This window comes from Diadema antillarum, unplaced genomic scaffold (assembly GCF_040938485.1).
Source record: "Diadema antillarum isolate AM-2024a unplaced genomic scaffold, OU_Dant_1.0 seq00001189_RagTag, whole genome shotgun sequence".
In the NCBI taxonomy this organism is placed as follows: Eukaryota; Metazoa; Echinodermata; class Echinoidea; order Diadematoida; family Diadematidae; genus Diadema; species Diadema antillarum.
Genome location: NW_027271987.1, coordinates 483103 through 498210, shown reverse-complemented (window position 1 = coordinate 498210; position 15108 = coordinate 483103). Strand labels below are relative to the sequence as shown.

Genomic DNA, 15108 nt, shown 5'->3' with positions numbered 1-15108 from the left:
ACTGTGCAAACAAACAAACAAACAAACAAAATAACAAATGTTTAGATTTTAGTCTTGTTTAAACTATATGAAGAGTTTGTTTGCAAAAACCGATAAGTCCATATTTGCCAAATGGAGATATTTGCGATTAAAGGGGAAGGCTAGTAACTGATCAGTGGGAATCAGTGGAAATGCTGGGAGATGATTGTTCCAATCCTTATGGGATTCATTCAAGAGTTCATTGTATATCTAATGTTGTGTGAAAATGATTTGCTTCAGAACGGTCTCATATTCAAGTAATGTGCAGATTAATGCTCCGTCACTGACCAGGGACGCTAACCTGGGAGCATTAAACTGCACATTACTTGAATATGAGACCATTCTGAAGCAAATCATTTTCACACAACAATAGATATACAATGAACTCTTGAATGAATCCCATAAGGATTGGAACTGTCATCTCCCAGCATTTCCACTGATTCCCACTGATCAGTTACTAGCCTTCCCCTTTAAAGGTCAAGAAAAATAAAGAGAATAATAAGAAAAATTTTGCTTCTTTTGACCATAACTTAAAATATATACCTTTATATGTAGTGACCAATATATCATTTAAAAGGTATTATTTTGTACTTTATGACTGAGATCGTATTTCAAAATCTTCAAAAATGGACTTATCGGTTTTGCAAACAAACCCTTCATATGTATCAGCACTATGGATGGTCCTTACAAAAGCTGTTATAGGAGATGCAGAAACTTTGGCAAATGTACATTAAAGGGACTGTACAGTACTGGTTGAGGTAGGAATTCATGTTTTGAACATTCCTAAGTGAGATTATGAAAAGCCTCTTATGAAATATGAAAGAGCATGTAATTTTAAGAAGGATTCAGCATTAATTTGATGAAAATTGGTTTTCAAATGGCTGAGATATCCAAAAAAGTGCTAATAATAAAAGGCGACATGCCCCAACTTTATTAGGATATCTTTGTTTCACCTTGTTTTTGGATATCTCAGCCATTTCAAAACCGATTTTCATCGAATAAACTTTTGATACCCCTTAGAACTGCATGCTCTTTGACATCTCATAGAGCAGTTTCTGAATATCTCGCCAAACGTTAAAAGCTAAATCTTCACCTCGACCAGAACTGTACACACCCTTTAAAGGAGCACATCATTAGATATTGCTGAACCTGGGGTCTGCGGCCTCTAAATGTGAAATAATGACCATGAGAGACACGGCAGGTACCCACTACATACTGGAACTTCATGGCATAATTTACCAGTCACTGGGTGGTTTGCAGTGGCGGCATAATGAAGGTGCTGCTAAAACAGGTTTGACACTCTATGCATACATACACACACAAGTGTGTGAATTGGTATGCTATTCATACGTTTGTTGTGGACTGGGTTACAGGTTTGTAGACTGTAGAATCTCCATGTGCTTTATTGGCATTACCATCTCCACAAAGTTTTTTCTGCAGTAAACATCCCACCAGCAGAATCACAAGCCCCAAAACTGCAAGTACTATGAGGACAATATGCCATGTTTTCATGCCAGATGGACCATCTTGGGGGTCACCAGGAGTAGTATGAGATGGAGTCCCTGCAAGGAGAAATACAAATGAGATGTCAACAACATCTACAGTGGTGTTCATGTAATAACTTCATTTTCCTTTATTATTCTCTTTGAGAGATGACTTACAATAAAATTTAGCCAATTGTGTTTGGTAATAAGCTGCATCTTGAATGTCTGCAAGTTCATGTAGGCCTATACTTGCCTCTAATATTCACTCCATCCCTACAGCACCTTCTCTTCTTTGTTTAACATCAGAATATACAATTGTTTCATCGCCTCATTTCAGTTCAGTTCAATTCAATTCCATTCAATTTATTTCAATCATCAACAGAATCAATACATGAATTTATACATGTATCAGTTCATGAAATTGAGCAACTTTAAAAAAAAAAATCATAAAATATAATACAATACATACGCAGACAGATAACTACATAATTATCTGGAAAAACAATGCACACTTTATAATATAAACCAAGAAAGGCTCTAGCATGAAATGTTGATTGAAAAATCAAATTTTGGTTTGTGACACGATTCAATTAAGAGTTTTGAAAGATCTTTCATATGATATAATCATCATACCATCATTGTTTGTTTTCTTTTTTAACAAACATGAAAGTCTTAGGCCCTTCTAGGCCCATACATACATATCTATGACCCCTATGCTACACACTTCTGTGTGTTCATATTCTCTCCCCATTCCCCATCGTACAGAATACATAATTGTGATATAAATTAAAGCACCTGCATATCTTCACTTTACCTGTGACCATGGATAAGCCAACATTCTTGCCAACACAAGAGATGAGTGCTCGCTCACTGGAACAATTCTCCCTCCTAATCCATGGCCCCCGGTGGCATCTGTAGAATCTAAACTGGCTTCTGTCGGTGTTATCTCCTGGGAAGCAGGGGAAGTCGGACCAAAGTGGAGGAGTCGGCCAGGTGACAGTGAAATCCTGCGAGTATAGACTTCTGGCCAGATCCATGTCAGTGTGACCAAGTTCTGTGCAGATGCCCTGATGTGTGAAGACAATGCATTATAGGCTACTTGTAAGTTCTTCTGAGAAACTTATATATTTTTCATGTATTGGAAGGTTTATTCATTCAAGTCATATATAATAGGCCAGAGGCTCAACTGCTCGTAACTTTAAATAATATCCACATTTAAGATTGTATAATGAAATACACTGCAAACAATTGACAAATGATCATGCATGAGATCAGAGACCTAGGTTGTAACAAAAGTAATAAAACTGAAATATACACAACGTAATCATATAAAAGTATATTATGGAAAAAACAATTTATTCTCTACATATAATTTGAGGGACTAATGAGAATTGTACGATCTCCACAGCTGGCAGTACCAAATTTAGCAGAAACAGCTACTTCATCAGGAACTGGTATTAGCATGCCCACAGCATTCAGTCATACACTGTTCTTAAAGCCCAAACATAGTTCTGGTACGCCTGCAAAACTTGTCAAATTTCGCTCCCAAATGTGAACGTATGCCTAGGAAATGTGCGGAATAATGCTGTAATAACAAGATATTCGATGGGTAACGACGAAAATGCGAAATATTAACCAAAAAGGTTCAGTCTCAGAACTTACCCGAACAGGTCAGGCTAAACTCGGACTCGGGGATAACTCAGCCTCGCTTTGATGGCGGGCTGAGTTGTATTGGTTGTCCCTCTGAATTGTACAGTGTTGTAGTATGGGCATGGAGCGGCCTGTATAAACTAGCACTTCGCGTTCTGGCTACTCGCAGTATGTAATGGTCCGAGTTGTTAAAACGCGCACATCAAAAAACCTCTTTGGCGCCCATGCAAAATTAGTGTGCGCTTATCAAGCACCTCTAAAAACAATCAAAGACGCTTGATAAACAACAACAAAAACTTCAAAGACAGCGCATCTCAGCAACTGAGATGATGTGCGTATACGCTTGAGGACCGCGCACTGTCCATTTTGTTTGGTACAGGATTAGCATGTACTTTCCTGTCTGTTTGGTATTATACAGTAGAATACTAGTACATGGCGATCACGAACTGCATGTAAATTGTCTGAAATAGGGTCGAGTTCTTCCCGAGACTGAGTTAGTCTGGATCCTTCTGGAATAAATGTCGGTTTTCCGACTTTTATCATTTTTCTCAAAATACTCCAAAATGACTCATCATCCTGGCAAATCGCCAGGTAAGTTTCTTAATAGACTCTTTCGATATATTGCAAGCAAATATGAAATGGTGCCATACAGGTTTTCAAACCCTTACCAAAACTATGTTTTCACTTTAATACGCAACTATAATAGTGCTCTGTAGCAGTTACAGGTAAATGCTCTTTGAAAGTGATAGACTTCCAACATGCAGAAGAAGTTAGTCTATTAAACAAGAGCAGTGCCTGTATTATATCCATTATTATATGCATGGGTTCCACTGTGAATATGCAACAAGTTTGTTTGAGGAAAAAGAGGAACTAGAGATCTAACCATGTGTCAACTGTACAAAGTTTCCAGTTGCATGGAAAGCAGTTTGGGTCACAAAGAAAAGTTTGAACTCAAAGAATATTCCAGGCATTAGTTATTTAATGGCCTGTGCAGTTTTCTCTTCAATTGTATGATAAGTGAAAATGAATAGGAAAAAATTAAATATAACTAGATATATCGCTACGGCGACTGATATGCCTCCGCCATAATGCATGGTTCTCCTAATAGGTCTATAGTACAATGTCTTGACAATGTGTGATGACAGTTTCAAACAATTGGCAAAATATTAAAATGACAGGTTTGACACAAATGTGCTGAATGTTCACTTTCCTAGAACTAGGTTCAATTGGATGAATGATTAAAATGTCAGAGTGCAGGTATTTGGGGAACTGATGATTTTTACTTGACTTTTGACCCTTTTATAAGTTTATGCATTGAGTAATTTTTCAAGGTATTGAGAAAAAGTATAATTTCAGTATCAAATGGGAAAATAGCATTATCTAAACCTGGCCTTTGACCTTTGACCTCACAGTTCCAAAGAGAATCACTGTTAGGTTGAACATGCATAAATATGTAAGTTTCATGATGATACCTTGAGTTACTTTTGAGATATGGAGGAAAAAGTGCAATTCAGCACTTTCACTTGACCTTTGACCTTTTGGCAAGAAACCTCCCACAGAATATATATTGGGTAATACATGTATACATCAAGTTAAAAAAAAAACCCTTCATTCATTGCATAAATATAAGGTAAGTAGTGATATTTTGAGAAGTTGACCTTGACCTTTGACCCCCTGACCTTTGACCCATGACCCCCAACTTCTCTAGATAATCATTGCCCATCGGTATAAGCATATATACTAAGTTCCATGAAGATACCTTGAACCATTTGCGAGATATGGAGAAAAACATGAAATTTCAATTGTTTTTTTCACAAAATAACCTGTGACCTTTGACCTTTGACCCTGTGACCCTAAAATCCACACAAAGTATTATCCCCGAAGGATATACCCTCATACCAAGTTTGATGTAAAACCACCACACGGTTCTTGAGATATCGACAAAAACAAAACGGGACGGACGGACGTACGGACGGACGTACGGACGGACGGACGACCCGAAAACATAATGCCTCCGGCCACTTCGTTGCGGAGGCATAAAAATGGCAAATTAAGAAAATAGCAGACCAAAACAAAGAAGACTTACTGTTAATGTGAATCTAAATGGCATGAATGGAATACAACTTTGTAAAACTTACACGGGCCTGATCAAAGTGGATATTGCAAATAGCTCCCCAGATCCCATCGTGAAGAATCTGCACCATGCCATATCTAGAGTTAACTTCTCCAGTCTCTGTCACCAGTCGTACAGGGTGGTTAGCAACTAGTTCTGCACAAGAACACAACATATGGGAAGACATTCTATGAATAAACAGATCACACACATGAAATTAAGATTATTTGAAGAACACTTAGCCATTTTCAAAAGGCAATACCTACTTTTCATTGCAGATTTTTGAATATTTATTGCTAGGACAGTTGGTGCAATTTCTTCACATGTTCGGTATTCTTGACTCGTTGAAGACAAGTCCCAAGTATTCTCAGGAAGGCGTCTATGGGAAATGTGTGTTGAAGCAAATTCAGCCCGTCCTCAACAGGTTAAAATGAACTTGTCAAAATGTTTGCTGGAGAAAAATTTGTGAATGTATTTAAAGTCATGAACATCTTTCTGTGATCAGACCTGTCAAACTGATAAGCATGGGAACATAATCTTCTGTCTCCCAGACAGGTAGATAAACCCACTGTATCAAACAATAATTAACTGTCTATATGTGAACTTTGGCAATCAAAGCCATTACATCAAAATATCTTTTGGAAACATCTGGAAATTGACAACCCATATCAAATATGTCCTTCTTGTCTGCTGCTTTCTTTGAATTTTTTCTGCGACTACACAACCACACAATCAATGTTTCTTCCCCTGCGTCATTTCTTTATCTCACAATACATCTCCCCTTTCCTTATAACAACCCAATCATTAAACATAAAATATGTCTGCACAATTTACATAAAATTATTTTAGAATCCCGATGGAATCCCATTTTCTTTGCTCAAATTTCCACTAATAAAATTATTTTCTGTCCACATCTTTCTCACATTTCTCTTCCACTTACTATAAGGTTATAATTGCTCTTTTTTTTTCTTCAATTCAACTTTTTATTCAACCATTCAATAAAAACATACGAATACACATGGAAACAAAACATGCATGTAATCATATTGGAAAGTGTACATATGTAAAAGATATTGAAAGGTCATTGACCATTGTGAATCTTTGCTTGTATCAATGGGGCTGATCTTGACTGATTTCATCACATCTTAGGAGCCAAGAAATGAGTTATGACCCTAAACAAACATACCTTGATTAATTATATTTGACGACCAGCATTCAAATGTTAAGCTTACCATACGGACTGCAGATAAGGCCCACCGGGTCTGCTTGTCTGGCCGATGAAGTGTCGTCAAAGACGTGAGTTGACTCACATTCTGTGATTCTGAATTCACTGCCAATGCAAAGAACTCTGTTAAGGATGATTTCCCCATTCCCACGAGAGACGAAATTCTCCATCTGATTAGAGAGGATAGGAGTGCTCTTTGCATAGCCCATCTGGCGACAAGCGACATCACCGCTCTGAAAGGTGAAAAGCGAATTCCCTACTGCTCCCCATTCACCATCAAGAAAAACATCCAGACGACCCTGCTCCGAGGACTCACTGCCTGCCATCCGTAGATCATAGTCTGGAGGAGACATACAAAATGGAGGTGTTCCCTTTCATACTGAAATACTCAATAGTTGGAGTGTACATCTAATCATTCCATCATGGACTAACACATTAATCCCTCTTAATTATCTCAGCATGTGCAGAAGGAATTTCATTGAGTTTGCATGTCTAAATGGGTTTTGTGTGTTATTTTTACAAACAAGAGAGGGTCCCATGCTCACCCAAGTACTGCAAGTTGGCCTTCTACACATTCTTGCCTACTATTACCCTAGGAGAACATAGCAAACTTAGGAAACTTTGGGGGATCTCCACAAGGGCATGATGTCCATTTGTATTCAATCACCCCTGAATCTGCCATAAGCAAACTTTACAGCATGTATTCACTTATGACAAGAGTAATTCTGGGTTTACAGGAGACAATTCTTTCAAAGATTCCTAAAAAAAAGTGTGTGTGGAGGGGGGTTCTGGACCACCTCCTGGGGACCCTAAGTATGTATACTGTCTTCCTAGCAAATACTCTTGCAAAGTTTGGTGAAACTTTGACCATGCATTTTCAAGAGGAATATGAAAACCAGAAAGTTGGGTCCCCCCCCCCCCCACTCTGCCCTGATTATCTGCAAATTTCTGAGCTTTTTTGTAAGTTTATGTATGCTGTTATATAAACATAAACACATAGGATAATGAATATAGAATTGAATACTGAATTAATATGAAACATGAATTACTATGAAACACAAATCAATATAAAAGTAAGATGAATGATATAAAGTGCAAAAGAAAACAAGACTATACATAAATCACTGGATGTACCCAGCCACGTTACCTTGTGGGGGTCCACAGATGACCTGGGCAATATGATGTGGATCACACTGTGTGGCACTTGATTCGACAAAATTACACTCCTCCAGCTGAGCTTCAGCCCCACTGCATTGGTAATCCCTATACCACACAGTCCCTGACACCTGATCAAGGTTAACTGGCTTGGAGCTGTTACCCAGTGGGTAACCAAGCTGTCTGCAGACCACTGCTGCCTCCTGGTCTCCCCAGTCCGCATCACAGATGACCCCTACAGTATGACCGTCTCGGTAGCTCACCACTCCTTCCAGACTACTTGATCCACTCAGTAAGTTTATCAGAGCTGCAGGCACTGTGGGTTTACACAAGATTCACACACACCAAAAAAAAAATGACATAAACATAGGCTCTTTATTACTTTTTATCCATTTTTTTCACTGAAGGTCCTACAAGTTTTGCAATATCACTCTTTCTTCAAGACTGGCTATTTCCTTGTTGTTTCTCTTCCCTCATTGCCATTGACACAGCCTTTGTGGTGTTGCTTCTTCATTTCTTTTTTTTTTCAACAATGCATTTATTTTTCATTTCAATAGAAACTGAATAATTCATGCCTGAAAAAAATAAATCACAGTTTAGCGAATAACTCAGGTTGACCATTATTACAACGTATAAATCCCTACTATGTCTTCTCATTACCAGGTACTGTATACGCTAAATATTTCACGAGGTTTTTATTTTTGCAAATTTTGCGAGTCAGGTGCTATTCGCGAAATTAAATGCGAGCGAAAATATTGACTCTGATCCCCATGTTAATGTGATGTCTGGCGTACACTTCTCCATTCAGTACGGGACTCCACGATCGCGAATTTAACCACTCGCGAAATGGTTGGGAATTCACGATTTGTGAAAATTTAGACTCGCAAAATTTATGGTGTATACAGTATACATAATTTGAACGATTTCAAGATAACTATGAAGAGGCTAGAAAATATCTGTGTTACCATCACACACTACTCTGGCAGATAATTCTGGATTTGTAGTGCAGCTCAAGTCGTTAGCAGCTGTCAGGGGACAGTCGAAGAGACTGCTCTCACTTCCATCACACAGTAACCCATCCAGTAGCACGGGTCCATCACCCTTTGGCACCTTTTCTGCAGACAGAGCTCCTTGTGGGTAGCCTAGCTGCCTGCAGGCCACAGTAGCATCCTGTAGATCCCACTCATTGGGGCAGACACGCCCCCACTGCCCACCCCGGTACACCTCTACTCGCCCCTCACCAGCATATATCCCACCTACCAGGCGAATAACTGTACATGTAAAACACATCAGGTTAAACATTTGAAAACAGTTTGACAAAAGAAAGTTTACAAATTCTTCAACAAATGTCCTAATCATGGTAAGTATGAATTTCAGTTTTCTCACAGCAATGACAACTGCAGCATTACCACAGACATGTTAAGAAAATAAAAACATTGATTATGTCAGTCATGGAAAGTTTTTCACCATATTCTTCACCTTGATCATTGGTTTGGCATCATAAAATTGATTGCAATTTATTAAAGGTGACTTTATCTTATTCATACATCACAGATACCCTTCTTTATCTACAAGCGTGTTACTCTTTACATTCTAAATATTCTAAACTAATCCTGAAAAAAAAACTCATTGACTGAACAATTTAGGGCCATGTCAGCATATAATTTTTAGTAAATTTTTATCAATTTTGAAATAATCTGAAATCTTAATCATGCATTCCAAAAGTTGAGAATTGATTACAAAACAACTGATATTACACACAACATATATCTAAAACTAATGAGAACCTAACTCTACTGTGAATTAATTTAGCAAACAATGAAACATAAAATTGACAGCTTAGAAAATGACAATGAAGAAGGCTTAAAAAGAGTACAAAGCACATTGGGCAATAAGAACTTAAGTGAAAATCCAATAATACCAAATCAAAATCATTACACATCTAGAACTTTGACAATTAGAAAAAAAAATAAAACACCAAACAATGAGTGGACATATTTTGTATAATGAAATCCTTACATTTCTCTTTGCATATTATTCCTGCATCATCTTGATGAGAACAGGAATAAGTGTCGTCGAGGGGGCACTGCATGAGGAAACGCTCATTGCCACTGCAGCGAATGATCCCATGGACATCAGGGTAGCCGAGCTGACGGCAAGCGACTCTTGCATCTTGACGATGCAGGGAGACCCCACACACAGTGCCCCATTCACCAGAGCTATCCATGATTTCCAGACGGCCCTGTCCATCTGATGTGCCATTTACCAATCGTAAACTTGCTGTGAGGGCAAATTGAAAATCATAGATAAACTAGAATAATAACTAGATAAGTAAACTAAATCAAGCAATCAAAGGAGAAAGTCAATACAGGTGCATCCTAGGTAATGGGACCTTATCCACAGGCCTCCTGTTTTTTCATCTGCAATTTGTGTGCTGGCAAATTGAAGGTCCTACTGTGTTTCCCGCAGAATGCAATTCTGACGAGGGCATTACCACTTCCGATATTCTTCTCTTTTTGAAGAAGCTTGCTTTTCTTTTTCCTGATGTCTCATGCCACAGGTGAAATTTATACTTGCTCATGTTGCCTTACCGTACTACCTTTCATTTTTAATGGTATTATGTGTCTATGCTATGTTGGGTACTACTTTCTCTTTTCAAGATGGTTTCATGAAAGTATCAAATCGATGAATTTGCTCTACTTTGATCTTCTCAGATCATGTTCTTTCAAAAAAAAAATTTAATGTTTAAAGAAAGTGAATTGTAAGATTTACCTTTAGTCTTGATAAAATGCAGAAGCAATGAATGAAATTGAAATGCAAAATGACACACATTTTACATTTTGTTTGGTCCCATTGATTTCTGTCTGTCACAAACATGACATAAAATTGGCACATCTCAGCACATGTAACGGTTGTTTACATAATAACAAACTAAATGAAATTGGAATAATATCAGGGAATAATTTTCCTGGTATTGCTTCACAAATTTCCTATGCATTGTTTATAACACTGCCACACAAACTATCTTTCGTTATGTGTAGCAGTCATTTTCTGCCATAGAAATGTACAGGATACCATTTGAAACGTCATTCATAGGCTGAAATTGCTCATCAAAGTCGAGTTGGAAAAAATATTCCCTGTATTGTATCATATGCATATATATGGCAAGTATCTACCTTTGTACATGCACATAACACTGGCGATCCGAGATCTTGGGCATTGTGTTGTGTTGGTGTGTGGACATTCCGATAGTTCATTCTCCAAGCCAGAGCACTGCACATTGTCGAGCAGCACCGGGCCTTGTTCTTCCCCATGCATCCCATTGACCAGCGCCTGATCGGCTGCGATGTAGCCCAGCTGTCTGCAGACCACGTGAGCATCACGGATATCCCACTGGCGGTCACAGATTGTACCCCAGGAGTCAGCTACTAAAACTTCAACTCGACCAGTTGAGTTCATGATGCCACCAACGAGACGTACAGGCCATTGTACTATGCAAGAGTTGGAGTCAACAATGCAGAACTGCCTTTTAGCCATGGACATGAACATCAAGAGCTCAAACACTGAGAACATGTTTAAGTAAAAAAACAAAAAGAGGTCACCCACAATATTAGCAAATTAATAGTGATTTGATGCAATAAGAAAACTGTTTTTGATACAGAAATGGAGAATAGCAAATCCCCCCCCCCCCCCAAGAAAAAAAAAATACACTGATAGTACATGTGTGTGTATACATATATGGAATATATTGGTAGTCAGGTTGGCACACAGACTCTCAAAATGCAATATCTCTGTTTATGGAAACACTGGACAGCCGTGGAAATTTAATGTAACACTTGAGCAGCTTTAGCTATAGCAGGAACTGTGTTGTTGGACAAAGTCTATATATGCTTATAAATAGATAATAAACTGTGAGCAATTCTTTATAGTTTGATAATTATTGATCAATATTAATAATGTAAAATTAGAATCTACAGCATAATAAAACTGGGGAAACAATCATCACAGTAAACAGGTTGATCTTTTTCTGTAAAGCATAACATTTTCGCAAAATTGATCTGTGAACTGCCTTGTTCTCGGTATGAAATTTTCGCGAATAGCCACTGGCATTTATAGTGCAGACAATCATATTCACATGCATTTCAATTTTGTGAATATTGGCTCTCACAAATTTGCAAAATTAAACGCACATGAATATTTCTGGTTTTACAGTAGTTCAAAAAATACTGAAGAGATTATAAGTCAACAATCCTCTCTAACAAGATTGAGGATACTCTGCTAATTAAGCTACACTGTATGCCGTACTTCAGCTTTCAAGATGATATTTCACCTTTATTTGATGCTACGCCTCTAAAGTGATCAATCCGTAACATGCTCAATTGACTTTATAATACATATATCGGATATCAGACTGGTATATCTTTCATCTATTCAAAAATAAAATGTGGGAATCATGGAATCCTCAAAATTTCCAAGTTTCAAACAAATAGTGACAGTAGTTGCAACCACCTACACATATCACACATATTGGAAGAAACAGTAAAGTCATCTTTGTCAGGAGATTATATATCAAGTTTATTATTTTGATTTACACAAAATATTGTAAAAAACAAAACGAAACATTTGAGAACTACCAGTAAGCATCTACAACAAAACTACCCCAGTCCCCTGAAATGTTACCTTATAAAGGCTTTTGCAAGACTACAAGGCAACTAGGGTACAATTCTTATTTTATGCATTTAGTACCCGGTATTAACTGAAAATTCATGTACAAGTCACTGGATAACTTATTATGTGATTACTGATAACATCAATCATCCCTTCCTCAAATCTGAATATACTTAATACTAATAGGGATTGAGACTAACATTCCTTTGTTAAAAGCATTTGAACATTCAAAGATCCAAATTATTTTTCCACTCATTTCTTCATATGATGAAAACTCGACCATTCAGCCAACTGATTTTAGTGGAAATTACACTACATCATCTATTTATCAAAGTCAACCGTGAACATGATCAGTGATAAACATGTCATTTACAAAGATACAAAACCCATGCAAATGTACCTGCATTGTTTGTGGCAACACTCCCTTTGAACATCCAACATAAGATGGTAAATAAGCAAAAAACATATGACCTTTCCATGATGATCTTCCTCAGTTCTGCTGCACTACAAACAGAAGGCAACCTGATAAAAGAAAAAATAAGTTAAAAAGTTAATTTAAAAAATGTACTTTTAAAAGACATCATACATATTCTATTGAGACATCATATCATTATATGGTAGACTTGATATTAATTTATATCAATGACACACCACATAAATTTAAAAATCATATCCCACACAAAAATGATGCAAACATGAAAAAAATCACTGTAAAGACCAACTTGGTGCAAAAGTTCACATCTGATCACCTGAAATGGTATAATGTGCCCTGTGCATGTCTCATGTTGTGTAAAAAGCGAATATTTCTGTGCAAGTAATATTTTGCGCTCAGCCAGCTAAGAGGAGTTTTGCTTGTTTTTAATTCCACAAAATCAAGATATCAACCAGAACATATGGTAAGCAAAATATTTGCATGCTTTTATTTTCACCCTAGTTGCTGGTTGTGCGAAATGCACATACAATTTCAACAACACAAAAATTTCCACTTTTACAGTATATTGATTATTGGCCACATCCTGACTAATCACAGCTTGTGATATCCTATTTCAGGGGCCGCGGAACTGGGGGGGCTGCAGCCCCCCCCCCACACTTTTGGTTCGTGAAAAAAAAATAAGAAAAGAAAGAAAGAAAAAAAGGGGGAAAAATTGGGGAAAAATCGCAACGCACAGGAATTTGAATTTCCAAAGATTCCGCCCTTACATAAAGCTCCCGTCTAAGCACCGGCGTAGCAAAAGGGGGGGGGGGGGGGAGATGGAGGCGGTCGCCCCCCTTAAGATTCTGAATAATTCCGAGTGCACAAGACTTATCACTTACATTCCGAAAAATCAATAGTTCCCTCATATACAAGGGGAATATCCCCTTTTAATCAACCCTTTCCTCACTCAGTTCCCCCGATCATTTTTTTCAATATAATTTCCCAAATGTTCCATCAAAAATATGCGTATACAAGTTATCTCAATTTCAACTTTAAAAAGGCAAAAGCTCCCTCGTACGGGAAGGTTGGGGATAGCACTTTCCTACAATTTCTCCCTGTTCGCCCCCACCCCCCCCCCCCCGCATATATACAAGTATATTAGACAATGGCTACACTTTCACAGAGTTTTCCAAATATATGCCACAAAAGTGTGCACAAAAACGTTTAACTGCAATCAGAAAATACAGAATCTGCCTCATGTAGGAGGGAGAATAGCGCTTATCCCCTAGCTCCCACATCATCCTGCTATGTCTCCTTCCACAGACTTGCACTTTTGTGATTGAAAAATGTCCAGATATTCCAACAGAAATGTGTACCAGATTGTTGAATTTCAGTTCTTAAAATGAAAAAAGCTCCCTCGAATATGGGAGGGGTATCTTGCCACCCTCCCATTGATTGGTCCCCTCCACAGACATAGTACACTTTGAGGTATGACAATTTCCGAATTTCCCACAAAAAGTTTGCTTCAGATCGCTTTATTTCAATTCTAAAAATGCAAAAGCTCCATCGAGCGGGAGGGGGCATCCCCCTCCCACATCCTCCCCCTCTACCTCATTAAACATACACACAGATGATGCACACGCGGAACATATATAAGAGCTAAATGCCGTGATTTTGCTATTAACACTTCCCTGAAAAAAAAAAAACCTAATTATTTCCATTATTATTTTTTTTTTTGGGGGGGGGGAGATTGAAAAATTCAAAGTATTGCACCAAAAGTTTGCAGCAGGTTGCAGAATTTTAGGTCATGGGGTCTCGCAGTCCCCCCCCCCCCCCCCCCCTCACACACACACACACACACACTGAAAAACGTTCCGCGGCCCCTGTATTTTACCAGCCACTGATGCAGTGGCCAGTGTCAGTGAAAGTGCTGGGCTCTTGAACTGGCCAGTTTGCTCTTTCACCTAGCTTCTTTAATTCATCACTTTGCATCAAATCAACGGAATTATTTTCGGTTTATACGAATGTCTATTCAGTATTCTCATGCAGTAAACAAATAGATTACATAGAGTACTGTTTCTCCATCACTGCATGTCTCACACTCTAATTTGAGTCTAAACAACGGAAAATCTACAAGTATTTGCACTCCCATCTGCATCATCTCCAGGCACACCTGTAATGCTGGATCCGGTCCCCCGTGTGTACTTCGTCGCCTCGTCCCACGTACGCGTACGACACACCCTGCCCCTTCACGGTAGTCGCTCTCGACTCTTCCCACCTCCTTGCTGAGACTGAGGCCAGTGAGGTACTACATGTACTAGTACTACTTACTCTAGTCTAGTAGTTCACATAGTAGGCCCTACCAATTATTCTTTGCTAG

General features: G+C 38.2%; 1 protein-coding gene across 1 annotated transcript; it reads right to left on the bottom strand.

Moving 5' to 3' along the window:
- Window positions 1-1362: 1362 nt before the first annotated feature.
- Window positions 1363-15043, bottom strand: LOC139744550 (scavenger receptor cysteine-rich domain superfamily protein-like). Its single transcript, XM_071654985.1, has 10 exons — window positions 14902-15043; window positions 12714-12835; window positions 10822-11136; window positions 9665-9925; window positions 8611-8916; window positions 7638-7961; window positions 6498-6830; window positions 5291-5421; window positions 2317-2569; window positions 1363-1580 (listed from the first exon to the last, which is right to left on the bottom strand). Exons 2-10 carry the CDS (start codon window positions 12790-12792, stop codon window positions 1363-1365), a joined length of 2220 nt encoding a protein of 739 aa, XP_071511086.1. The 5' UTR covers window positions 12793-12835; window positions 14902-15043.
- Window positions 15044-15108: the final 65 nt, after the last annotated feature.